This window comes from Paroedura picta, chromosome 5 (genome assembly GCF_049243985.1).
Source record: "Paroedura picta isolate Pp20150507F chromosome 5, Ppicta_v3.0, whole genome shotgun sequence".
NCBI classification, from domain to species: domain Eukaryota; kingdom Metazoa; phylum Chordata; class Lepidosauria; order Squamata; family Gekkonidae; genus Paroedura; species Paroedura picta.
Genome location: NC_135373.1, coordinates 118,754,890 through 118,782,573, shown reverse-complemented (window position 1 = coordinate 118,782,573; position 27,684 = coordinate 118,754,890). Strand labels below are relative to the sequence as shown.

The 27,684-nt window shown below is 46.8% G+C and overlaps 1 protein-coding gene across 2 annotated transcripts; it reads right to left on the bottom strand.

The window, feature by feature from the left end:
- Nucleotides 1–644: 644 nt before the first annotated feature.
- On the bottom strand, nt 645–27,684 carry LOC143838585 (solute carrier organic anion transporter family member 1B3-like). 2 transcript variants are annotated; one of them, XM_077340145.1, is made up of 15 exons: nt 27,535–27,684; nt 23,203–23,361; nt 20,022–20,163; nt 18,123–18,255; nt 16,052–16,158; nt 14,934–15,080; nt 14,114–14,212; nt 13,266–13,511; nt 11,937–12,101; nt 9,137–9,332; nt 7,782–7,935; nt 6,081–6,265; nt 4,858–4,922; nt 3,461–3,578; nt 645–2,046 (listed from the first exon to the last, which is right to left on the bottom strand). In XM_077340145.1, exons 2-15 carry the CDS (start codon nt 23,335–23,337, stop codon nt 1,833–1,835), a joined length of 2,106 nt encoding a protein of 701 aa, XP_077196260.1. In that variant the 5' UTR covers nt 23,338–23,361; nt 27,535–27,684; the 3' UTR covers nt 645–1,832. The 2 variants fall into 2 exon arrangements, with proteins under 2 accessions (XP_077196260.1, XP_077196259.1); XM_077340144.1 differs by lacking the exon at nt 27,535–27,684 and adding an exon at nt 25,648–25,800.

Genomic DNA, 27,684 nt, shown 5'->3' with positions numbered 1-27,684 from the left:
GGCCGCAGTTTGACTACCCCTGGGCTTAAACCAGCATTCGCTGGCAGGGGCTCCTGGGAATTGTAGTCCATGGACATCTGGAGGGCCGCAGTTTGACTACCCCTGAGCTAATGGCTCTGGTTCAAGGAGTTATTTGGAGACCAGGAATGATCATTCTGAGGCAGGAGAACAACCCTAAACTCTTCTTTTAGTTCCAGGTGGGTAGCCTTGTTGGTTTGCCGTAGGACATGATTCAAATCCAGTTGTTATTGTTGCTGTTCTTGTTGTTCTGGGGGTACTTCTAGTCCATCCTTCCCCAGAGGCCCAGAACGGATCACAAGACTTAAAAAACAGGATGCTTAAAGAAAAAGAAATTAGAACTGATTTCTCCAGCGCTCTGTCCTTAACAAGAAAAATAAAGGAGGCTGGAAACATGGGACCCATAGGATGTGATACTAGTAAAAACCACTTCTGACTGTGGGACAATGCAAAGATCTCCAAGGAAGTCTGAAATGTTACATGTTCTCCTGTCACAGAAACTCATTTTGGCACATAAGCTACTCAGTGGGAAAACTGGTTGCATCTGCATTTCCCCTCATATGCTTAAGGGCAGCTTTCTGTGTGTGTGTGTGTGGGGGGGGGTTAGATCAGGAAAAAAGGTGGGATGAGAGTTTGATGCTTTTATTTCCATTGCTACTGTGCTGATCATTGCTGCTCTTGAATGAAAAACAAAAACTCTGTGAGCTTGACAGCGCGGCCCCTTCCAGAGTTATTCTGGCCTTGCTGCAATTCAGTCAATGGACGCAGAATGCAGGAGTTCGGCATGAGATTGCGTGGTGAGTCACTAGGGTTGCGAGGTCCCTCCTGGCAATCAGCAGGGGATGTGTGGGAGAAAGAGAAAGGAGAATCAGAAACGCTCTGATATTTGGGCAAAAACTCTATGGTAAAATAAGCTTCGACCATAGAGTTTTTGCCCAAATACCAGAGTGTCATCCAGTTACTGCTGGCATGGTGACATCACTTCCTGTGTAATGTCAACAGTGAGGCCTTCTCCTTTTTCCTGTAAGCTTCCCACATCCACCAGCTGATTGGTAGCTAGGGTTAGGGCCTGGCGGCAGGGTCTGGAACCCCCATGAGTTGCAGATTCCCTTCACTATATACAGTTGGGCCCTTGAATACATCTTGTAAGTATATTTAAGGGTGTTGGGTTGCCAGCTCTGGGTTGGGAAACACCTTGGGATTTGGAGGGGGTGGAGCCTGAGGAGGACAGGCTTTGGGAAGGATCCTCAGTGAGGTATATTGCCACAGAGTCCACCCACTAAAGCAGCCATTTTCTCCAGCTGAACCAATCTCCATTTCCTGGAGATCAGTTGTCATCCCCAGAAACCTCCAGCCACCACCTGGAAGTTGGCAACACTAGCCATCAGGTATCAAAGGAGATAACCGCAGACTGCCTCCCTCAAAATGTCAGTCCTCAATTGTCCCTCAGAAACACCCGCACATTTTCGGTTTGAAGTGAGATTTTTAAAAAGCAAACACTGCTGCTAAATAAGTTGAATTCAGGACAGTTCCTCCCTTGAGCCCACCTACGCCTTTTTATCTCATGCTTCCTTTGAGGAACTTGGAAAAGGTTCTTTCCTCACAACAGCCCTGTGAGGTAAGTGATATGGGAGAGGCTGGCCCCAAGCTCACCTGCAGAGCTTTGTGACTGGCCGGGGATTCGAATCCAGGTCTCCTTGGACACATTGTGACATTCTAGCTGCTAGGCCACAATGACTTTGAACCTTTGATAAGCCCAGATACTTCTACAATCCACACACAACAGTCTAAATGCAGCACAATGGTGGCTTTGTCTACATGGAAGTCTCTTTGTCTGTCTCCGAGGAGTCCACCGCAGGGCCCGTCTTGAGTGGCTTTGCATCTTCCTTCAAGGGAGCTTCTTTTTGCTCGTTGTCAGTGCCCTCGGCATCTTTCCGGCCAAACTGTTTCTTCATAAGCCAGTAAAACAATATGGCCAGCAGATAGGATGGTGTTCTTAATCCAAATATTAGACCCAGAAAAGCATATCTGTATAAAAGAAGACAGTCCGTGAACAACAGCAACAATGAAGAAGCACGTCCGACCTCAACCAGGGCCAGAGTCTTCTTGGTCCTGGCCCCCACCTGGTGGAACGAGCTCTCCAAAGAGATCAGAGCCCTTCCTGAACTTCCACCATTCCATAGGACCTGTAAAAGGGAGCTCCTCCATCAGATATTTGGTTGAGGCCGACCGACCCCAAAACATCAGCTTGTCCCTCCAGATGCCCCCCATGACCAGTTTAAATGGCTTAATGCCATAGAGTGCAGATCCAGCCATTTAAACCAAACTGACCTCCATAGGGGTTCATGTTCAAATTTGTGGCGACAATGTGAATCTGTTATAACATTCTGTTTAATTTTGGAACCACTCTTGTGATTACTGTTGCTATGATTATGATTATGATTTATACCCATAACGTTTTATGTAGACCGCCCTGAGCCTTCTGGGAGGGTGGCATAGAAATTCAAGAAAATAAATAAATACCAAATAAACAAAAATGCAAAATCAGTTTCATTGTGGATTCTCTCAGAAACCATAGAATTTGTGTACTAAGGCTCTCTTTACATGATATAATCCGTATGGATTCATATGTTACAATATACCAGGCAGTTGTTTTAGTCCAAGGGTTAAGTTGGTTTCTCCATTCACTTTTGAATCTTCATTGTGGACATGGGACCTTCCCATCTGAAAACATCCAGAAGAAGTCCCTGATGGAACAGTTCCTCAGTGGAACGGGCTTCCTCTGGAGGTGATGAGTTCTCCTTCTTTGGAAGTTTTTAAGCAGAGGCTAGAGAGCCATCTGACAGAAATGCTGATTCTATGAAATTAGGCAGGTTGTGTGGGCACAAGGGACTGTGTCCATACTTGGCTCATGTGGCCCTTTCTTGCATGCTCAAGGAAATGCTGAGCGCCACTTCGTGGTCAGAAGCCAAATCTCCTCCAGGCCAGACTGGAAAGGGATTCTGGTGTATTTTTTTTTGGGGGGGGGCGCTCATCTGGGCATGGAATCAAGGTCACTGTGGTGGGGGAAGGTAGTTGTGAGTTTCCTGCGTTGTGCTGGGGTTTGGACTAGATGACCTGGGAGGCACCTTCCAGCTCCATGATTCCATGTCCCTACAGAGGACAGGTTGCTTTCTGTCCAGATGGTTCCAGGTTCAACCCTCAGCATCTCCAGTTAAAATGATTGGACTGTGCCCCCCCACCTTCTCAGACAGTGACTCCACCAATCAGCAATGACAAATTAGCTTGCTCTTCTCTCCCCAGATCCATCCCTTAAACTGGCCAAATTGTGGCCAAATCAGATGCCGCTGATTCAGATGGTTTAAAGCACAAGGATGGACAATTTGGCTCGGATAGGTCTAAAGAGTACCAGAATCAATTTCTGGGTTCCAATGCAACTCACCTGTATGCCGTGGTATCATATAACCTGCAAGCTCCTTGCCTCCCACAGCCGGTTCTTGCCCACTTCAAGCAGGTCCTATCTATTACGGCACCAAAATAAGTTGGGGCTGGAATTCCAGCTATGAGAGATCAAAAAGAAAACATGTCCACTCGCTGTTCCCAAAGAGCTTTCGCAGAACATTGTGACAGAAGTGAGATGAGAACAAGGACCCTTAGGTGCCCAAACACACCAACGGAATGAATTCACCATCCTAAGATGTGTGAGACCAGAAGCTTCATCTGTACACATTACTTAAGAGCACCAACACAGCCTTTTCCAACCTTTTGACCATGAAGAAGATCTTGAAATAATTTTTCTGGCTTTGAGGAGTCCTGGAAGTGATGTCAACTGGCCACACCTCCCTACCATGACCCCAGAAGTGACATGACCCCAGAAGTGACATCATCACCCATGTTAACAGGCAGGCTCGAGAGGGGGCATAGATAGGAGGCATTTTAAGGTGGGAGGAGGCATGCAGGCTCCACCCTTTCCCAGATGCAGAAACTACAAGAGAACTCACTTATACTTGAAAGGGGAGCAATGGAAGTGGCTGGTTTCCTAGCTTTTGGCCAACCCCATTAAGGCAAGAGGAGAAATCCCATGGATTCCTGGAGGTCCACAGACCCCTGTTTGGAATTCCTGCACCAAACTGTCAATCAGTTCCCTTTGAAAGGGTGAAGCCCCATTCAGAGCAGACAGACTTCTCAGCTGACAATGTCACAGTGTAATCTGGTCTGAGTTTGTGTTGGTCAGAATAAATCCTGCACGTTATCCCCTCCATACCCCTTTTTCAGGGGTAGTCAACCTGTGGTCCCTCCAGATGTCCATGGACCACATTTCCCATGAGCTCCTGCCAGCAAATGTATTAAATCATCTGTATTAAATCATCTCAATGAGAAGGAAAGCTGGAGGTCAGGATACTCAAGTCTACTGAACATCTCTCCCAGCGGTTCTAATAGAGATGTTAAATAGCATGGGACCTAAGATGGAACCCTGTGACATCCCTTAACAGAAAGGCAATCAGACCCTAACCAAGCACCATCTTTTGAGACTTTTCCTCCAGGTAACACTAAAGTTACTGGAGAGCAGTGATCCTATGTTTGCCAGATTTTTTGGAGGGTAGAGCCTGGGGAGGGTGGGACTTAGGGAAAGGACGGGCCTCATGCCATCCAGTTCACCTTTCCAAGTAGCCCTTTTCTCCAAGGTAACCAATCTCTGTTGTCTGGAGACCGGTTGTGATTCCAGGAGATCTCCAGCCACCACCTGGAGACTGGCAACCTTGTGGCCCCAATACACAACTTGGGCGGTCCATCCAAGGAGAGACCGTGGTTTAAAAGAATCAGAAAGGTGTGTCTTACCCAGAGATCTCACCACAAGCATAAAGATACCAATGGCAAGTGCTTTCAGATCTTCAGGAACACATCTAAAAGACACAAAGAAATTAAAAGATGCTTGCTCCTGGGGAGGAACGCTATGAGAAATCTTGACAGCATCCTAAAAAGCAGAGACATCATCCTGCCAGTGAAAGTGTGTCTAGTCAAGGCTATGGTCTTCCCAGTTGCAATGTATGGCTGTGAAAGTTGGACCATAAGGAAGGCCGAGCGTCAAAGAATTGAGGCTTTTGAACTCTGGTGCTGGAGAAGACTCTTGCGAGTCCCTTGGACTGCAAGGCGAACAAACCGGTCATTCCTAGAGGAGATCAGCCAGGACTGCTCCTTAGAAGGCCAGATCCTGAAGATGAAACTCAAATACTTTGGCCACCTCATGAGAAGGAGCTTCTTTCAAGGAATGTTGTCAATCACACACACACGCTCCCTGTCTTAGGTGGACATAAGCCCGAACATTACAAAAGTAAAAGAAGCAGTGCAAGATCAGAAGTTGTGGCCACAGATGGGCCATGGGATCGCCAAGAGTCGGACTCAACTGAATGCCTAACATCATCATAATTTAGATGTCATTACCACTGATATGCACCACCCTGAGCCTGCACCAGAGGGCAGCATACAGACAAAAAAATCAATTAATTAGAATCATAGAATCATAGAATCATTTGGAAGGGGCCACACAGGCCATCTAGTCCAACCCCCTGCTCAACGCAGGATCAGCCCAAAGCATCCTAAAGTAGCCCAAAGCATCCTAAAGCATTTTAAAATTCATTTTATTATATTATTTATTATTTGATTTCTTGATGGTCTTTCCCAAGACCAAGCAGGCTCATGGTGGTTTACAGTAAAAACCCAGTAGACATAGATAAAATCCCCAAAATCCCCTGGCAGCATACAACCAATTTCCCCCCTCCCCACTCACCAGTCCTGCATGGGCCATAATGACCCTACCTCTGCCCACCCTGCCTGGGGGGAGGTGCACCTGCAGCCCTTGATGTTCAGGGCGTACTGAGGAGGCACCCAACAAAATAAAATTATCTGGCATCGACACTAGCTGCCCTGATTTTAAAGAAAAGATTCAATAAAAAAAATAAATGTAGGAAATTCTGAATTCACTTTATCAGGAGTGTGTGTGGGGGGGAGCTGAGGTAAAAGGTGGGGGGCAGAAGTTGATAGGTAGTGTTGTTCTTACTTACCTTACCAAGATCATGTAAAAAGGAGTCCCTCCCACCGCATAGAAAAAGGAGCTGATGACTTTTATGGCTATGAAATAGATAAACTTCCTTGAACAATCATCACTTCTGGGACATTCTCCCAAAACCGCTGAGAAATTTCTCTTCGCGAAATCCCCATTTTCAATGCAGCTACAATTATGGAAAACCTAGAAGGCGACACAGAGGGTGAGACAGTCATCCTGTTAACCAGCATATTACTTGTCAATGGCTGGGTTCTTTTTCTCTCTGATACTCATGGGTGGGTTCTTTTTCTCTCTGATACACCTGAAGCTGTGTGACACCGAATCTCATCATCGGTTGGTCATCTGCTCAGACTGGTACGAGCTGTCCCGAGTCTGAGGAAAAGGTCTTTCATATCGCCTATCACCTGGATCCTTTTGACTTGAGATGCCAGGGATGGAACCTGGGACCTTCTGCACGCCAATCAGATACCCGACCCCTGCGCCATGACCCTTCCCACACTAGCGATATCCCTCGCTTTTGACTTTTTAAACGGCTGGACTTTGCGTTCCTTTCCACATCTAATTTTGCCTTTCCAGCTGCAGATCCAAATTGCGTGCTCACTTACCCCACGATTAACGACTCCCCCGTTATGGAGATTTCATTTTTTAAGATGGGTTCTAATTTGGGGCTGCCCAATGGGGAATATCTTGCATTTGTCTTTTCCCTCCAGCTGCCATTTTTATTTGTTTGTGCATGCCCTCCCTGCCTCCCTCCCTCCTGGAACATCTGACTTAAAAAAAAAATGTGGCAATAGCATTACAATGCTATCTCTAAGCATAAAAAAATTAGCAGCAACCAGTCTTGACTGCAACACAGCGTTGTAACACAATAAACTAAGAGCCAGCATGGTGTGGTGGTTAAGAGCGGTATACATCTCTTGTAAATTCCTGTTTAATGGAGGGGATGTTCTGCTTCACATGTGTTTTGCTCCCTGTAGTGATCAATTCTATATTACACTGATTTATGTCCGCCATATCTCCCTGCAGATAACTTCAAGTGTTTATGCTAATAGAGCTGGACGAGGCCTTACAGGCCATCTAGTTCAACCCCCAGTTTGATGCAATACAGCATCCAGGATAAGCATCTGTCCAGCCGTTGCTTGAAGACTGCCAGTGATGGAGAGCTCACAACCTCCTTAGGCAGCCCATTCCACTACTGAGATACTCTTATTCTGGAAACATTTCCTTAATATCTAACTGGTATCGTTCTCTGCTGCCAACAGGAACTGCTGCCTGTTCTCCTCCAAGTGAAAACCTTTCAAATAATTAAAGACAGCAATCCTGTCCCCTCTCAGCTCCTTCTTCTCCAGGCTGAGCATTCCCAATTCCCTCAGCCTTTCCTCAGAGGGCGTGATAAACATAAACCAGTGTGATATCGAATTAACCATTAGAGGGAGCAAATAACACATGAAACAAATCCCACCCCCAAAGAAACAGGAATTTCCAAGTGAGGTAAATCAGATTGTGGAAAAGCTCACAGCAAGAGCATTAAGGGAGGTGACTTGATAGACTTGGGGAGAGGGTGCTACCACTGAAAAAGCTCTGTCTTTAATTGCCACCCATAGCTGCAGAGAGCAGGGCTTGGGAAGAGGATCATCTGAAAGACTGGATAGTACATGCAGTTGGGTTATTCTCATGGTTAAAAAAAGAGGGTTCTTACTGTATTTTTCCCAGATCCTGTTAAGTCTTTGCATCCAGCAAAACATGGTGACACATAAGTGATTCCATCCTCTCCGCAGACAGGATCCCACTGGTTTGCACCACAGTTGCAGTTGGAGTTGCAAGTGGGAGACTGCAGGTGGAAGACTGATTGTCTTGCAAAGAAAAATTAGAGAGGAGCCTTTAGGTTAATATAGGTTCTCGCAGGGTAAAGACAGTTCTAGGCCTATTCCGCACACAATAGATAATACACGTTCAATGCACTTTAGAAGTAGATATTCCTGGTCTGCACAGGAATATCCAGCTGCCAAAGCAGATTGAAAGTGCATTATCCTATGTGTGCGGAATGGGCTTTAGTTATTTTCAGAGAGAGAGAGAAAGAAATTGAGAAAGATATTGAGAAAGAGAGAGAGAGCTTGAGAGAGAGCTTGAGAGAGAGAGAGAGAGAGAGAGAGAGAGAGAGAGAGAGAGAGAGAGAGAGAGAGAGAGAGATCAATAGAGAGAGAGATCAATAGAGAGACAGAGACAGAGACAGAGACAGAGACAGAGACAGAGACAGAGACAGAGACAGAGACAGAGAGTTGGGACCCCTGCCCCAGGTCAGCTCTACTATATTGGACATTAATGGGAATGGATTGTTAACATGCAGTTTGGGGAAGGGATGATTTGTTTTCATATCTGCACTGAATTGCTTTTGTTCCAGCCACTCCTGACCCAACCCTCCACCTCACTGGGAGCACACTCACTAGGTCTGGGCTTCTGTTTTCTAATTTGGGAGGAAGTGACAACCACACAGCTGTGATGAAGCAACTCTTCTCTATTGGCATTTCCCAATAATTATCTTGTGGGTGACACTGCCACCAATACCCCAGTGGCTGCTTTATCAAGGGACATAAGGAAACAGATGGTTCCGAAGCTATGTGGGGCCAAGACCATGAATGGCCTTAAAGGTTAATACCAAAACCTTGAACCTCCTTTTGTACTGGCAGGGGCTCATGGGAAGTGTAGTCCATGGACATCTGGAGAGCCACGGTTTGGTTACCCCTGACATAGAGGTTTCTGGCAATTCCTAGAGCTACCCTCTGACATGTCTGCGTTTTCTTCAGAAATTAAACAAAAGTACATGCTCCCCTCCTTAACAAAATTATCCCACCATTGCTTGGAGATGCAGTCAGCAACAGGAACTGGGCGAAGGGAGATCCCCACCCTGATTGGAAAACTGGCAAGCCTTGTCCGGCCTTAAATCTCCCAGCTCCTGAATGTTGCTTGCATCCCCAGAACCAGCCAACATCTCTAAAAGAAACTCACATCCATCTCCCCCTCAGTTCTGTCCTAGGCACACCCGTCCCTACGTACCCCACATAGGGCACTGTTAATCCGGCCACTTTGTGATTCTCGCAGCCCAACACAATGTACAGGGCTGAAATGAAGAAGCCAATGGCGGATGTTATAAATGCCATTTTTGTGGTAGCAAGAATGTCCAACTTGTATTTTTTCATGATGAATCCTCCTAGGAGGATGCCGAAGCTCACAACTGGTAAGATGATCACACCTGAAATAAGAGAGAGAAGAAAACGTTTTTTTTTATACCTGCCTTGCTCAATGTTTATTGCCATTGAGAAACCCCTGAAACTTTCTTCAGGCTTTGAGAAACCCCAGAAGTGGCATGATGGCACAGAATATGTTTGGGAAGCATAGTTGTGTACGTGTCCACCTAAGGCCCCTCTTCTTCCCACTCCCTCCAGGCCCATCATTGGCCATTTTGGGAAGTGGGGTTGACATGACCACATATGGCTATAAGGTAAAGGTAAAGGTATCCCCTGTGCAAGCACCGAGTCATGTCTGACCCTTGGGGTGACGCCCTCTAGCGTTTTCATGGCAGACTCAATACGGGGTGGTTTGCCAGTGCCTTCCCCAGTCATTACCATTTACCCCCCCAGCAAGCTGGGTACTCATTTTACCGACCTCGGAAGGAGGGAAGGCTGAGTCAACCTTGAGCCGGCTGCTGGGATTGAACCCCCAGCCTCATGGGCAGAGCTTGCATGTCTGCTGCCTTACCACTCTGCGCCACAAGAGGCTCATATGGCTATAGCACCCAATAAATGTTTAACAATTTTTTAAAAAATATCTAAAAAAACAAACACACAAACCTAACTCTCATTCATTTGGGCTGTAAAAAACAAAAACAAAAATCCAGGGTTTCGCAAAAAACAAAAAGCAGCGGGCAACAGACTGTTACAAACTAATGCAAACTAGTTCAGTATGCAAACCCACCTCCCAGTTTAGCCACAACCTACAAACTGAAACGAACAGCAAAAATGCAGTTCTGGCCCATCTCTAGCATCATAACGCTTGCCAGATCCTTCCCTGGGAGCTGCCAAGCATTTGTTGATAGTCATCTAGTTGGGCTTCTGATTGGCCCCTGGAGATTTGACTGGCAATGAAGAAAAGAGAGAGAGAGAAGAGCTGGATTTGTATACCCATCTTCTAACTTCTCAAAGGACTCCCAAACAAATTCCCCTCCCTCTGTGAGGTAGGTGGGCCTGAGCTATAAAAGAATTGCTCTGCAAGGACGGCGCTAGGATAACTGCGACTAGCTCAGGGATACCCAGCTGGCTGCATATGGATTACAGTCCGCTGCTCCTAACCACTACACCATGCTGAATCTCTGTGCAAATTTAAAAACAACCACAACCTTGCTTTGGCAGCAGCTACCACCACAATACGAGGGTCTTTACTGAGTGACTAAAGGTCAGCTGTGAGCAAGCAGGAGTGGCTTACGGATTTGTGGGGCCTGTAGCACCAGAACTGGTTTAAGGATTTGCAGGGCCCTAGCAAAGTACAGTTACAGCAAGAGCAGCCAGACTGTGGGTGGAGGGGACCCCCACAGTGGAAAGGGGTGTCACTCTAAGTGTCCTTAAAGAGGGAAGGGGAGGGAGGAGAGAGGCTACAGCCCTAATCCATTGGGGGGAAGGGAGTCACTGTGCAGGGCCCCTGGAAACATGGGGCCAATAGCACATGATTTATGCGCTACATGAATAAACCAGCCCTGTGTGTAAGGACGAAAAAGTTTTCCAACTATAAGTTCTTTCTAAAAGGCCTCCTTCTGCCTGAAATGGTGAAGAGGCACCACTGGAATTATACATAACCTTTTGTGATTGGCTCTGCCTCCCGTGACAGCCATTTCCTGATTGTGCCCACCACCCTGTGACAAAATTCCCAAGCTGCCCATGAGCTCTAAACAGTGGAGGATCCTAGCTTTAAAACATACCCACCGGTGGGCTCTGCCCCCTCAGAAGCTGCTGAGAGGTACAGGGGGGAAGGTTTAGAAACCATCGATTTCTCAAAACGAATATTTTTAAAAAATATCTTGCAAAATAGGGCTAGCCCCCAGCTTCCACTTCGGGTTCTGCAAATTTCAAACAATGTAGGTTTGCATCCGAATGTTAATATAAGAATTAATTGTGGTTTAAAGATAAAGGTATCCCCTGTGCAAGCACCGGGTCATGTCTGACCGTTGGGGTGACGCCCTCTAGCGTTTTCATGGCAGACTCAATACGGGGTGGTTTGCCAGTGCCTTCCCCAGTCATGACCGTTTACCCCCCAGCAAGCTGGGTCCTCATTTTACCGACCTCGGAAGGATGGAAGGCTGAGTCAACCTTGAGCCGGCTGCTGGGATCGAACTCCCAGCCTCATGGGCAGAGCTTCAGACTGCATGTCTGCTGCCTCACCACTCTGCGCCACAAGAGGCTCTTCAATTGTGGTTTAACAGATCCCCAAACAAACACACCCTGAACATTACAAAAATTTGCTAAGAAACAAACATCCATACAAGGTTTCCAAGTGGTCTTTGGCACAGCTTCCAGTAGAGACCTTGTAAAGAAATGTTACTTCCATGAAAAAGCAAACTTACTCAGACGGACAACTCAAAACAGTACAGAACCCATGGAAACACTTGATGTACCACAGCACCACCTACTGGAAGTATGCTCATATAGCAATTACAACTCTCCATCCTTCGCCACTATAGCCCACATGCCAGTTACGGAAAGATTTTGGAGAAGTGAAGCGAAACACAGAAACAGTATCAGGGGAGGCCACTGAAAACAAAGCTGCTATAAGGAAGTCAAGACAGAACGAAACATCCGTGACTCACCTGTTATAAAGTTAGACCTGGAAGCTGACTGACCATACTGCTGCTCCATGTATTTTGTGTTGTACGTCATGTAGCCAATGAAGCTACTGAACTGCATCAGTGAAATACACAGCAGGAGAAAGTATATTTTGCTGCAGAGCACTCTTTTCAGGGACTTAAAGAAATCTGAAAGCAAGAGACCAAGGCTGGTTAGCACAGTTGTGGTCCACAGCACTGACCGACCCATGTTCTTATGAGGGTGGTGGTGGGACTAGTCCATTAAACTCTCTTCTGAATAAGCAGCCTTTCCCCTTTATGCCTGAATTGGTCCATCTTAGAAAATTTAATCTTTGTTGGCTGAGAGACCCACCCCCCAAAAATGTGACTATGGGGTTCCCAGCAGTCATCTGAATACAATAACCATGTTCAAGTCACAGAATCACAGAATCACAGAATCATAGAGTTGGAAGGGGCCATACAGGCCATCTAGTCCAACCCCCTGCTCAACGCAGGATCAGCCCTAAGCATCCTAAAGCATCCAAGAAAAGTGTGTATCCAACCTTTGCTTGAAGACTGCCAGTGAGGGGGAGCTCACCACCTCCTTAGGCAGCCTATTCCACTGCTGAACTACTCTGACTGTGAACATTTTTTTCCTGATATCTAGCCTATATCGTTGTACTTTCAGTTTAAACCCATTACTGTTTTTAAAGCCCATTAGCACCTTAGGGATCATCAAGAAAGTGAAGAGATCAAGGAAGTCTGGACTCTTGAAAGCTCATACACCAGAAATCTTCTTGGATTATACAGTGCTCCTGGACTCAAATTTAGTTGTTCTCCTGCAGATCAACACAGCTACCTCCTGGAGTTATCTTCACTGAATACAATAATGACCCTAGACTTGCAATAAATGTGAATTGGACAACATGGTGGTGAAAATGGCTGTGAAGGTCTAGTTGACTTATGGTGACCCCTGGGGCATTTTCAAGGCAAGAGACATTCAGAGGTGGTCTGCCACTGCCTGGCTCCTCACTGCAATTCTGGACTTCCTTGGTGGTCTCCCATCCAATTAGTAACCAGGGCTGACCCTGCTTAGCTTCTGAGATCTTTCAGGATCAGGCTAGCCTGGACCATCCAAGTCAAGGGCAAAGAACAAAATGAGCAGAACTCAATCAACATTGTTGTCTTGACATACTGGGCATTAACTAAATGGATCTTCTATATTCGGTAGCTACAAATTTCTGAGTTTTTAATTCTGGAGGTACAAACATCAGGGAAGGGTAGTTGTCTGGCTATGAACTTTACCAGAGGGATCTGGATACCCTTGGATCAAAACTGGGCTTTTTCCTTTACCTTTCAAACTTGATGTCCATTTCACGGCTCCCTGAGCTTCAGACTTGGGTACCTGACGTTGATCACCATTAAGATGCACAGCCTCCAGCGGCTTTTGCTTAGCTTGGGGTTCGTCTTCCACCTTCAAGCTTTTAGGCAAAAAGAAGAAGGGAATGCCGGAAATAAGAATGATGGCACCTCCCACTATGAAGCTGAGCCACCAGGCACCAACCCAGCGGGAATCATTCGGGGTTATATTAATTGTACCTAAAAAACAAGTTCAAACCAACATCACTGACAGTTGGGGGGGGGGGGGGGGGGGTTGTTCGCATCTGCTGTACTTTACAATAGTAGTTTATGTCCAAGGAGTTCACACAATGGAAATCCATGAGATGTAGACAAGAAGGTTGTGGTGGGACAACCGTTTGCTCCCTCTAATGGTCAACTTGATATTACATCAGTTTCTGTCTGGCTTAAATACCCAACATAAGAAGATATACCCAACATAAACAGAATATTAAATCATCCACTAAGAGGAGCAAAACATGTGTGGAGCACAATGCCCCCCCCCCCCCGAAATTGGAACTTACAAGAAAAGAAAATGAGAATTCAGAAAAGCCCAAATACAAGAAATACACACATCTTCATTCAGTCCCTTACGAGGGTCAGTTAATTAAAAATGATTGACTTACCCTTATACTAAGGTGTCTGAAGAGCTTTAGATGGCTCAAAGCAGGGAGCTAAGCCATGTTGTCCACCAATTTATTTATTTATTTGTGACTTTTCCACCCTGTGCTTCTAATCCATTACTACTGACAGAGCCTGTAAATAAGTCCCCCACATCCTTACATTTCACCTGGCATCCTTACCCAAATCCACAAAGCCAATGTCCACGTACAGTCTGGCAACCAGAGACCCCAAAAGGAATCCAGCCATGGGACCAATCATTGCTATGGTATGCAGAATGCCTGCAATTGCAATGAAGAAAAACATCATGTCAGTACATTCCAAAGTGTGATGTAGTGGCAAAGAGTGGTGGTCACCTTCTGGTAGAGAAAACCAGTATATCAGAACCAACTCCTTCCTTGGATATCCTGTTGTCCTTTTTTGTTTCATATACTATTCCAAATAGGGCTGTAGAGCGCCCCCTCCTGGGGGAGAAAGATTCCCTGCTCCCATTGCACAGTGCCACTCTGAGCCGCAAGAGGGGATAAACAGCTGGCCACATCCGGATTGGCCCTCCCACTCCAGCTCCCACCCTCCTTCCCTGGATGCTAGCCACTTTGCTCTCTAATGCCTGAGAGAGACACACAGAGACACATAGAGCCCTGCCAAACCGCAAAAAAACCCTGATTACCTGCTATGGCTCCGGCTGCGAAGAAGAGAGACAGTCAGACAGAGATAAACTGCAAACCATACCCGAACTGCAAACAACCCTTGCTTCCCTGCTAAGAAGGAGCCCTGATTGCCTCCTATGGCTCCTGCTGCGAGAGAGAAAGATCTGCGCCTGCCGGTATCCCCTGGGTCCTAGCGCCCCTTGCATTCCTGGTTGCAATGGGCTTTCTTGCTAGTACTATGAATAAAACTTTGTCTTATAAGGGCCACTAGGCTCAAACTGGATTCTACCATTTCAGACCAACAGGGCTACCCACCTGAATGTATACCCTGGAGACATTCTTGAGACATTACCTACATAAAATGGCGAATCCTCTTCTTTCGAGAAATCATCAAGGTACGAAATACCCAATGGGGTTATCGGCGTTTCACCAATTCCACGTAATACATTTCCCAGCAAGACATAAATCCAGGCATTGGATGAGGTTTCCTTTCCACAGTCTGCAAATCATGAGCCATTGTAGAAAAAAAAAGAAAATGGCAGAGTCACTCAGGTAATCATGGATCAATAATACAATACAGAATAAGGCCCAATAGCATCATAGAACCAGAACTCATGCCAGTCAATTTTTTCGCTTCCAGTCAATTTTTTCGCTCCAGGGAGCAAAAAAGAGAGACGGAATGATATCACATGACGTCGTGACACTCTAGGGCAGTGGTTCTCAACCTGGGGGTCGGGACCCCTTTGGGGGTCGAATTACCCTTTCACAGGGGTCGCGGCAGGGCAAGCAGCTTGGCTGGGGGGGCACTGCCAATGTTTCTGGCCCTCTTGCAGGCACCCACGTTCGTCTGCCAGCCGCTCATGCAGTGCCTCCAGCACAGCACACTCTCCCACCAGGTGATCCAGATGGCGGCATAGCACAGTTGGACAAGAGGCAGAACTGAACTGAGAAACCCCGGAAAAAAACCCAATTTATAGACCAGGGGTAGTCAAACTGCGGCCCTCCAGATGTCCATGGACTACAATTCCCATTCTCTGGCAGGGGCTCATGGGAATGGTAGTTCATGGACATCTGGAGGGCCACAGTTTGACTACCCCTGTTATAAACAATCATGAACCATGGATCTTCATGCCATTGGTCAGTTTCGATTTAATTTCTGTGAAAGAACCCTTGCATCATTTTATGGTTGGGGGTCACCTCAACATGAGGAGCTGTATTAAAGGGTCGCGACATTAGGAAGGTTGAGAACCACTGCTCTAGGGAGTCTCCAAATGTCTATGGTTTTGATCACAGAGGAATTACTAGAGCATTGTGAGGTCACTTCCTATCACCACTGAACGTACACCTCCAGAGGAAAAGGAAGTCATGTGACCTAGGGAGGCCATTTTCAGCAGCTGTGCCATGTGGAATAGAATGCACAACTTCATACTTGCATGTCCAGAACTCTCAGGGCAGAAATCACAACCTTACCTGAACCCGCAATCCGTTTTAATCCCATCACACTTGGATCGCTTGAGCAGGGAGAGACATTCAATGTTGTGTTTTCGGATGAACGAGATATTGACTCATATTCATAACTGAAATGAAAAATGGTAACGATGCTCAGGGAGGCGGATGATGGAACTTGGAAGTGTTTGCTGTCTGCGACAAGCGAAAAGAGCAAAATTAAGCTATCATTTGGATCGGGAGTAAAGTATTTGGAAATAATGCATTTTACAATTGCTTCTCCCCTGTGCTTTGATCTGTGATGGTGGTTTAAGGTTAAGCAGGGTTGTTTAAACATTTATACCCCGCCATTTCCATAGCTCAAGGTATGGCTGCTAGCATCAGGTCAGTAAATTCCTGGAAAGTTGGGGATACAGCTTGGGAGGGGGGATTCTAAGGAGGAGATGAGAACATGAGAGAAGTCATATTGGATCAGGCCAGTGGCCCATCTAGTCCAACACCCTGTCTCACACATGGGCCAAAACCCAGGTGCCATCAGGAGGTCCACAAGCAGGCCCATATGAACATAAGAGAAGCCATGTTGGATCAGGCCAATGGTCCATCCAATGCAATACTTTGTCTCACACATGGGCCAAAACCCAGGTGCCACCAGGAAGTTCACCAGCAGGCCCATAAGAACATAAGAGAAGCCATGTTGGATCAGGCCAATGGTCCATCCAATCCAATACTTTGTCTCACACATGGGCCAAAACCCAGGTGCCACCAGGAGGTCCACCAGCTGCCCCAGAACTCCAGAAGCTATCCCACTGTGCCTCCCCAAGCAACAAGAATGCAGAACTGCCCCAGACATAGTGTTTCATCTATAAAAACATAAGTGTGATTTTTAAGCCACTGAGAAGTTGTGGGGCTAGATTGGATAGTTCTTTGTGGTCCATTTCAGCTCTGGGTGATTCTGATTCTTCCAGTGGGAACTCTTTACATCCAATCAGACAGAAAGGACTGAAGAGCTAATCTCCTAATGCCAACTCTATCTTCCATCCAACAGATAAGATAGAATGGAACATCAAAGGCCACTGATAGATCTAACCGTTTTAATAGGGGTGGCTGTCTCAGGCCTTGCTTCATGGCAGGCATTTCCAGTGTGGGTAGATATTTGGGGTACATGGAAGCTTTGTAATTTTTTAATATATTTCTTGCACTGCCTTAGCAGTACTACTTTTCCAGGACATAGTTTGAGGACCACTTTCCCATCATTATCCCCACCCTACAGATCTCAGGACTTCTCTGGGAGAAGGAATAACCATAAACCTCCATACGAGCCAGTTTGGTGTAGTGCTTAGGAGTGTGGACTTCTAATATGGCGAGCCGGGTTTGATTCTGCGCTCCCCCACATGCAGCCAGCTGGGTGACCTTGGGCTCACCACGGCACTGATAAAACTGTTCTGACCGGGCAGGAATCTCAGGGCTCTCTCAGTCCCACCTCTCTCAAAGGGTGTCTGTTGTGAGGAGAGGAAAGTGAAGGCAATTGTAAGCTGCTTTGAGACTCCTTTGGGTAGAGAAAAGCAGCATATAAGAACCAACTCTTCTTCTTCTTCAGTAATATCAGGGCTCTCTCAGCCTCACCTCCCTCCCAGGGTGTTTGTTGTGAGGAGAGGAAAGGGAAGGCAAATTGGAAGCCCCTTTGAGACTCCTTCAGGTAAGAAAAGTGGCATATAAGAACCAACTCTTCTTCTTCAGTAATATCAGGGCTCTCTCGGCCTCCCCTCCCTCACAGGGTGTCTGTTGTGAGGAGAGGAAAGTGAAGGCGAATGTAAGCCGCTTTGAGCCTCCTTCGGGTAGAGAAAAGCAGCATACAAGAACCAACTCTTCTTCTTCTTCAGTAATATCAGGGCTCTCTCAGCCTCACCTCCCTCACAGGGTGTCTGTTGTGGGGAGAGGAAAGGGAAGGCGAATGTAAGCCGCTTTGAGCCTCCTTTGGGTCGAGAAAAGCAGCCTATAAGAACCAACTCTTCTTCTTCTTCATACGTTTGCATCCCCTTGGGACCGAGGAGAGCAATCCCTTGAGAAGTTAATTCAGGCCCACAGAAACACTTACTAGCCCATGAAGAAGTGTGGCATTGCTATCAAGAAGCTCCCAAGAGACATGATGCAACAGCCGAGGGCGATGATTCGTGGCCGATGAAGTTTCGCCCCAAAATAACTCACAAAGGCAATCACTAACAAATTCCCTGGAAAAAACAGCACAGAGTGTCAAGGACACCAAGGGGGGGTTTCGAGATAAGGAAAGTGGGGAAAGAACAGAACAGCCTAATATGCATTTCAAACAGGGAAAGAGAGAAACAGAATGGACATGCACTTTGAAAGATTTCATGTTGAGTTTGTTTTATTTCAGAAATGGCACATTTGCTTTCTGGAAATTTAGCATTTTGGATTTTTTTTTCAGTCTTAGGAATATCGGCATTGGTAGACCTGGTCTCCAATTAGGCACTCGGCCGACCGCCCAATAGAATCGGTGGGTAGGATACCTGTTCACTGGATGCCAGGTCTCCCATCCACTAAAAACAGTGTGGAAATTCTGGGAAAAAATCATGAGGTTTTGGGAGTCAGGCAAGTTCAGGCACTGCTAGGAACCCAAAGGTTGAGCTGCAAACATAATTTTTTAAAAAATTTCTAAACGTTCAGAAGAAGTTCTTGATAGAGCGGTTCCTCAGTGGAACAGGCTTCCTCGGGAGGTGGTGGGTTCTCCATCTTTGGAGATTTTTAAACAGAGGCTGGATAGTCATCTGACAGAGGCTGATTCTGTGAAGGTTCAAGGGGGTGGCAGGTGACAGTGGATGAGCGATTTGGATGTGAGTGTCCTGCATAGTGCAGGGGGTTGGACTAGATGACCCATGAGGTCCCTTCCAACTCTGTTATTCTATTATTCAATAATCTATGGTTCTATGAGAAGGGCCTCAGTGGAGTACAGTGCCATGGGGCCCACCCTCCAAAGCAACCACTTTCTCTAGGGTATAGGGTTGCCAGATCCCCTCATCTGGGCAGGGGTCCCCTGGTTTTAGGATGCACCTCTCCCCCCTCTGCAACCCCCACAACCTCTTCAACATCAGAAGAAAGGTAAATCATTGGAAACGGAGTGCTTTGCTTACACTATCATGGGAAGCGGGAAAAGGTGTTGATGGTGGAAAATGCTACCCATTCTCAGTTGGCTTATGGTGACCTCATAGTTTTTCCAAGGCAAGAGACATAGAGAGGTGGTTTCCCATCCCCTCCCTCTACCAGGGCCATCCAACAAGATGGGGACTGGACTATCAAGGTCAGGACAAAAGGTAGAATCATAGAATCATAGGATCACAGAATCACAGAATCATAGAGTTGGAAGGGTCCTCATGGGTCATCTAGTCCAACCCTCTGCACTATGCAGGGCACTCACAACCCTATCGTTCATCCACTGTCACCTGCCACCCCCTTGAGCCTTCACAGAATCAGCCTCTCCATCAGATGGCTATCCAGCCTCTGCTTAAAAATTCCAAAGATGGAGAACCTACCACCTCCCGAGGAAGCCTGTTCCACTGAGAAACCACTCTCACTGTCAGGAACTTCTTCCTGGTCTATAGACGGAATTTCTTTTGAATTAATTTCATCCCATTGGTTCTGGTCCGTCCCTTCAGGGCAAGAGAGAACAACTCTGCTCCATCCTCTATATGGCAGCCTTTTAAAAACTTGGCTATCATTTCCCCTTTCAGTCATCTCCACTCCAGGCTAAACAGACCAAGCTCCCCCAATATTTTAGGTGGAGGAGCCACATCAACTTATCTATGTGTGGCCCAACCAAAATGGAGTCCAATAGCACCTTTAAGACCAACCGAGATTTATTCAAGGCTCACGCCTTGAATAAATCTCGGTTGGTCTTAAAGGTGCTATTGGACTCCATTTTGGTTGTGCTACTGCAGACCTACATGGCTACCCCCAGTTTGACCTCCTGGGGAATCATTACCAATTTCAAAGCCTGTATACATGAAGCCGGCTGTAGAGGACGACATGCCAAATCTCCTTTCCAACTGCGTGAAAGAACTTTTCACAGTAGCCGCCGAAAACGCCTTCGTGAAGTAGGTGAAGCACAGGGCAGCAAGGAAGCCCTTGGGAGAAATGGAAAACAAATAGGACATATTAAGCACTAGGCATCATAGGGGTCATCCCAACTTCCTGAGGAGTCCAGGGCCGCCTTTCTCAACTTTTCTTTTACTGTTGAGAAGCCCCTGAAACGTTCTTCAGGCTTCGAGAAACCCTGGAAAATGCATGATCGCGCAAAATAGGGTTGGGAAGCAAAGCTATGGACACCCTCACCTAGGGATCCTTCCCCTTTCCACCCCCTCCAGGCCTACCACTGGCCATTTTGGGGAGGGGGTCATGGTCCTATCACCCCATAAATGTTTGGCAATTTATATTTCAAATATGTTAAAAATTAACTCACACCCATTCAGGAAACCCTTCCAGGGCTATCAAGCAACCCTTGACAACTTGCCCCCCAGTGGCCAATGATGGGCCTGGAGGGGGTGTGAAGGGGAGGGGTCCAGCGTGGGCATGTCCACAGCTCTGCTTCTCAACTATATTCTGCACTATCATGCCATTTCTGGGGTTTCTCAAAGCCTGAAGAATGTTTCTGGGTTCCTTAATGGTAAAAGAGTTGAGCAATGCTGAGGTAGATAATACTGATTTTGATGGACTGATTCAGTATATGGCAGCTATATTCATTCAAGTGTCATAGTTTCAGGTGGGTAGAAGAGCAAGATTCTAGCCCAGTAACAAGACAAGCAAGCTTTGCAGAGCATAAGCTTTCAAGAGCCAAAAACTCCCTCAAATCTTGAAAGCCCATGCCCTAGGCATCTAATTGGTCTTTAAGGTCCTGGTGGTAGAAATTGCTTCCATGTTATAGCTGTTTTATGGCAAACCTGTGGGGTACAGATGCAAGAGACATTCAGAGGTGGGCTGCCATTGCCTTCCTATGCGTCACAACCCTGGTCTCCCATCCAAATACCAACCAGGGCATACCCTGCTTAGCTTCCAAGATCCAGCTAGGCTGGGCTCTCTAGGCCAGGGCTAGTTTGATGCTACTGGACTTGAATCTTGCTGTCCTTAGACACATGACTAATATACCAAATATCAGTGGATGTTGCTATGGCTTTGCAATGCCAAGCTAATAAGAGTTTCAATTCATTGTTAGGTGATACTTAATATTCAGAGGCTTTTGTTCCATTGTTTTCATAAACTTTCCAGTACATTTAATTTCAGTATTATCTGACTCTCTTTCTTTCTTTCTTTCTTTCTTTCTTTCTTTCTTTCTTTCTTTCTTTCTTTCTTTCTTTCTTTCTTTCTTTCTTTCTTTCTTTCTTTCTTTGCTTTTTTGGTTTCCAGAAGACTGGTACACTCTCCCCAGTACCCAAACCTTTTCTCTTGAAACATTGGTACTCATCTTGAGTTTTTAACTGACTCTTAAGATCTCTAAAGACAGTTTCTAACCAGACTAGGGATCTCTGCAGTCTTCAGAGTCCTCTGCGACTGGGTAGGGAAATTCCTCCTTTCTCTAGAAAATCTATCTCCTCTCCTTGGCCTCAATAAGAGCGTTTGCGTACTTCCCAAACTTCCCAAACTTCCTTGCCAACTTTCTCCCGGTACTCCGTTTGTGTTAAACAGATCACAGTTAAGGCTGAAATCAGACTGTACCAGCACTCAGACTTCAAACAGGGCAGAAATCAACGTTTTTCTCTGCTCAACTTATGCTAAACTATCAGATTGCTTGACATAGCCTGTCACCCATGGCTCTCTGTTTTTGTGATGAATTAACCCTTCACAGTCATCTAGTTGTTTGTATAGCACTTCTAAAAGTCTGAAAAGTGCAGTCCATCCCAGGTAGGAAGACTATAACTCTGCAAGGCTTTACAGAGAAGGGGGTGGCAGTGAAAGGAAAGTGGCTTTCTTAAGGCCATCTCATGAGATCTTGGTGAAAGCAAGTCTCAAACACAGCACTTCCTGATCTGCAAGTCAGATTTTTAGCCCCTCTCTCTCCAGGGTGTATTGATAATTGCTAGGTCCAGCTAGGTCAGTCCAAGTCTTTTTGATGTTTTCAACCTGTCTAAAACAGACACATGCTCTCTCTATATACATATATATACAGGGTGAAAGTTGAAATAGTAATATTGCATGGGTCAGAGGTTAGTAAATAAACTGGGGCTTGAACTGTGGGACGTCATCCCCACAGGCTTAGACCATGTCTACAGTGCCTGATGCCTTGGGATACAACTGTGACCAGAGTCAAAGGATATGCTGGGAAAGCTTTGATCAGAGCATAGCCCCATATTTTAAGGGGAAACTGCAGCGGTGTGAACACCAATTCGGAGCAGGACCGTGATGTGGGAGGAGAAAGGGGTTTAACCCTTCCCCGCTGATTTGCAAATGGAAACACACACCTCCTGGATCAGTTTCCATCCATTTTCACCTCTCCTGCCAAGCAAGCCCCTAATTAACCCACATTTCAGACCATATTTCATTAGTCCTCGAGATCACCTATGTATTTTGATACTTTTGTAAACATGTGTAAGATGGGCCTTGTACCAAGTCAGTCCCATGGTCCACCGAGGTCAGTATTGTCCACCCAGACTGGCAATAGCTCTCCAGGGTCTCAGGCAGAGGTCTTTACCCCATCACCCACTGCTTGGTCCTTTTGAACTGGAGATGCTGGGGACTGAACCTGGAACCTTCTGCATGCCAAGCAGTTACTCCACCACTGAGTCACAGTCCCTTCCCATGGCTCTCCAGGGTCTCAGGCAGAGGTCTTTCCCATCAACTACTGCCTGGTCCTTTTGAATTGGCAATACCAGGTATTGAACCTGGGACCTTTGCCACGCCAAGCAGATGTTCTACCACTGAACCATGGACTCTTCCCCCTGGAGCCAGCCCTGCGGTTTAGACATGAGGTCTTGGAGGACCCCAGGACTTTGACTGTGAATGACAACCAGTGGGCAAGTCCAAAGATGGTTACCAAATCCCACACAGACCAATACCTGACAGATAGGAAGACTTCTTTCCAAAGCTAAACCTATTACCCCGCCCCCGCAAGCAAAAAGCCCCAGCAAACAATGAGCTAAGTTAAATATTGCAATGATCAGAATTCACTGGACCTTCAGCCCACTGTAGCATGAGTTTTTCTTCCTGACGGGCAGCTCCTTGTAGGTCTCTTCCGCCAAAGGCTTGATAGAAGGGTCCATCTCCGGAGCTGATTCATTTGCATTATCCAGTTTTACTTGTGCCGTCATGGTTTCTTCTCTCGATTGGATTCCCTGTTCCCAAGAAAGAAATTTCTTACATCCTTTCCCTATGCAGGAAGTTCCTCCCCCATCCCAAATAATTGACTTATTTCAATAAGTCCACATTTCGGATGGAAATACAAAGAGCACAACAAAACATTAAACATGACCCCTTTTACCATGGGTTTTCACGTGCGCAGCTTTGGGAAGCTCATTCTCAAAAAACAAACCAACCCAAAACAAGATAGAGCCCAAATGGGCATGGAATGGCATTATTGGGGGGGGGGGTTCCTGCCTCTCCCCCAAGCAGTTTTACTTGCACAAAAACTGCCCTTGTTTTCTGGGGGGGGGGGGGCATTATTTCGCTGATTTGCTATTCCACATGGAAAGACACTTCATGTGAAATGGCAAAATCGACAGCATAACTTCCCTGCCCTGCACGGTTTTCATGTAAATGAATTGTCTGTGGGAGGGAGGTTAGAACTTTCTATCTCTCTGGCATGCTGTTCTGAGCCCACTGGAAGCCTTCTTTGAAGAAGCAAGACCCCTACGGTTCAGGTGTGGCCAAAGGGACCACCAATACCCAAGTGTAAAAATGTAACATTGAGTTTGGCTCACAAACCAAAGCCACTATCTCAGTCCTGCTTTGACGGGCAGTACTGTGGCGCAGAGTGGTAAGCGGCAGAAATGCTGTCTGAAGCCGTCTGCCCATGAGGCTGGGAGTTCGATCCCAGCAGCCGGCTCAAGGTTGCCTCAGCCTTCCATCCTTCCGAGGTCGGTAAAATGAGGACCCAGCTTGCTGGGGGGTAAATGGTAACGACTGGGGAAGGCGCTGGCCAACCACCCCGTATTGAGTCTGCCATGAAAACGCTAGAGGGCGTCATCCCAAGGGTCAGACATGACCCGGTGCTTGCACAGGGGATACCTTTACCTTTTAATGTAACCAAGGGGATGGTATAAGCTACTTTGGGTTCCAAATGGGGAGAGAGGCAGGATACACATTTGTAATTTTTTTTTAATTGCATGCGGTTTGTGCATTTGCATTTTATTTATTTAAGCTCTTCTGACTAAAGTCTTGAGCACGGACAAACAACAATAGTTAACTTGCCTCTTAATGTGTTTTTGTGCTTTAAGAGCATGGTGCTCTTAATGCACGTGTCTGAGCTCGGCTCTTGTGGTCCTTTCTTGCATGCCAGTTGGTACTTTTGGTATTAGGAAATTAATTTCTTCCAGGCCAGAATGGCCAGGGATTCTGGGGTTTTTGGGGCGGGGGGAGCATCATCTGTGCATGGAATCAGGGTCACTGTGGGTGGGCAGGCAGATGTGAATTGTACAGAGGGTTTGACTAGATGACCCTGGAGGTCCCTTCCAGCTCTAAGATCCTGTGATTCTAAGACTGTGACATTCAAAATTCTGAGATTAAGGAAGATTGAAACAGACAAATTAAACCTGGGAGGTCTGTCTTCACATATTTGGCATTCTGTAAGATTGCTACATTGCTTTGTTTCTGCCTTTGAGTTTACAAGATGGTGAGAGCCAGAGATTTGGAAGAGTTTCTTCAAGGACCTTTAAGGGTCTGCAGCACAGCAGTTTACTTGGAGATTGTGATGCCAGTTTTTTGTAACACTTACTGTCTTCTCTTTTCACTTTTGTTACTACAGCTTGGTGTAGTGGTTGGGAGTGCGGACTTCTAATCTGGCAAGCCAGGTTTGATTCCGTGCTCCCCTACATGCAGCCAGCTGGGTGACCTTGGGCTCGCCACAGCACTGATAAAACTGTTCTGACCGAGCAGGAATATCAGGGCTCTCTCAGCCCACCTCACAGGGTGCCTGTTGTGGGGAGAGGAAAGGGAAGGGGATTGTAAGCCACTTTGAGACTCCTTCAGGCAGAGAAAGGTGGCATCTAAGAACCAACTCTTCTCCCTCTTCTGGAGCAATCAGAAGAGCATTTTGCCCCCCCCCCCATTTACATCCAGCCCAGACTAACCTGATCTCATCAGACCTCAGAGGCTAAGCAGGGTCTCCCCTCACTACCATTTTCATGGGAGACCACTAAGACCAGGCTAGCTCCGTTGCATCAAATCTCATAAGCTAAGCAAGCTTTGATGGGAGACCTCCTAAGAAATCCAGAATTGCTGGGCAGAGACGGGCCATGGCAAACCACCTCTGAACACCTCTTGCCTTGAAAACTCTATGGGACCACCATCAGTCAGCTGGGACTTGATGGCACTTCCCACCACCACCACCACCACCAACACCACCACCAAATCCCCCTCTCTTGAGCCCACCAGGAACAACTGGAAGCAAAAGTCAGCCTTACCAAGGTTATGAATCCAGCTGAGCAGCCCCTAAGGAATCGTCTGGTGGGATGTAGAGCACAGCATTTCCCCCCCAAAACAAAGTGCTTCGGAGTCAATCATTAACTTCCCCGGGTTCCTAAATAAATGCCCATTGCCCCTTGGAAGAGCAGGCTGCCTTGCATCATCCAGTTCACATCCATCCCCTCCCCAGCTGCAAATCTGGGCGTTCTTTTTGCAGTATTGAAGTTATCTCGGTAGGAGACGTTCCCTCAAATCGCAGCCTTGCTTTGGGATCACCCGGGGAGTTTGTTTGGAGACACAAACAGTCATTGTTTCCCAATGGTGTGTCTTCGGCTCCATCCGGGACCGTCCAACGAAAATGTATCCAAACCGATCCCTAAAGAACACAACTGAACATCACAATGCCTCTCTTCCGTTGCGCCCTGCCTTCCTTAAACCATTTACTTCAAAGTAACCCTTCCTCTTTGCCTTTGAAGAGGCTGATGATTTGTTAGGGCTGCCAATCTCCTGGTGGTGCCTGGGGGGGCGGGGGGGCAGAGCCAGATTGGGACATTCCTGGAGATTTGGAGATGGAGACTCCAAAGCATTCCTTTTCTCTACTGATCTCCGTAGTCAGAACTCGGAGCTCCAGGGAATCCCCAGGTCCCACATGGAGGCTGGGGAAGAACCAGGTGGCCACTTGGTGGTAGGATGAGCTACCCAAGGAATTAAACACTGAGTTTAAGCTCCCAAATAAACGTCACAGTTTATTCAAAGCAACAGCTGGAAACCACACTGGTTGAATGGGCTTTTTGATGGACTTCCCCAGGAGCCAATCCCCAAAAGCAATAAAGTAAAATACAATTCCGCAGCATGGAATCTCTTACAGCAGTGGTCCTCAACCACTGGGCCGTGGCCCGGTGCCGGGCCGCGAAGGCCCTGACACCGGGCCACAGCTCCCTCTCCCTGCCCCCTCCCGCAGCGAGAAACTTCCCAGGCCAAAGTGTCCGATTAGCTTGCGGCCCGGCAAGCTTCTGTTTGCTGGAGGGGGGAGAGAGGGATGCACGGCAGATCCGCACCTGCATGTTTGCGCCTGTGCGGCCACAAACACACATGTACGGACCTACCGCGCATGCATGCATGCGCAAAATCACAACATATGTGCGTTTGCGGCTGCGCATGGCGCAAAAGCACGTGTGCCTACACATGCACGGCCGCCGGATCGCCCTCCCCCCACCAGTCAGCAGCTTGAAAAAGGTTGCGGACCACTGTCTTTCAGGGGACCTGGTCTACTAAAGCCATATATCATCATATCACCCAGTAGACGTTTAATATTTTTAAAAAATATAAATAAAAATGAATCAATTCCCACCCATTTGGGAAACCCTTCCAGGAACCCCCAGGATTTCACAAAAGAACCCCCAGGGTTTCACAAAACCCTGGTTGAGAAAGCCTGGTCTATGCTTTCAAGTATTCTTTCTTTGAGAAAGCCTATCCTGTCTTTCGACCACATCAGCATTCAAGGTATCTTGCAGTTCATTTTTATTTTTAAAATCTAGACAATAACAAACTGCAGAAGAGAAGAACAGCTGGTTTTCTTACACCCCGATTTTCACTATCTTTTGCAACACAGGAAGGTAGCCAATCCACTAAAACGCCATATATAAAATTACCCCTCGTATATGACCAGTATAGAGGGCAGAATGACATAACCGCTAGAGCAGTGGCCCAGAACCTAGGAGATTCACATCCCCACTCTGCCTCACACCACCTAATCAACTTCGCAGGGTTGTTGTGATGACTCATTGGAGAACACGAGAGTGCCATCATCCCCTCTGGGAAGAAAGGGAGGATATAAACAAAGGGAAAGAAAGAAAAAGAAAGGTTCAAGCCAAACTGTAAATTACCTTTCCAACAGGAATAGCGGTTGGGATTCTCCAGCCGGAAATTTGGGGTCCTCCAGCGGGCTGCGGTCACTCCATTTTGCGGGAACAATTTGTCTAAAGGTCTAGCAGTTTCTCTGCTTTCCCCAGCATGCTCCCTGGCCAGCCGGCAAG

Excerpts from the sequence above, each read along its gene's own strand:
- LOC143838585 (XM_077340145.1), bottom strand. The coding sequence starts at position 23,337 with ATGACGGCACAAGTAAAACTGGATAATGCAAATGAATCAGCTCCGGAG. Across the intron at positions 18,256-20,021 it reads GTATACAGGCTTTGAAATTG|GGAATTTGTTAGTGATTGCC; the intron begins GTAATGATTCCC and ends TGTTTTTTCCAG. Across the intron at positions 7,936-9,136 it reads TTAACAGTGCCCTATGTGGG|ACAATCAGTCTTCCACCTGC; the intron begins GTACGTAGGGAC and ends TTTCTTTGCAAG.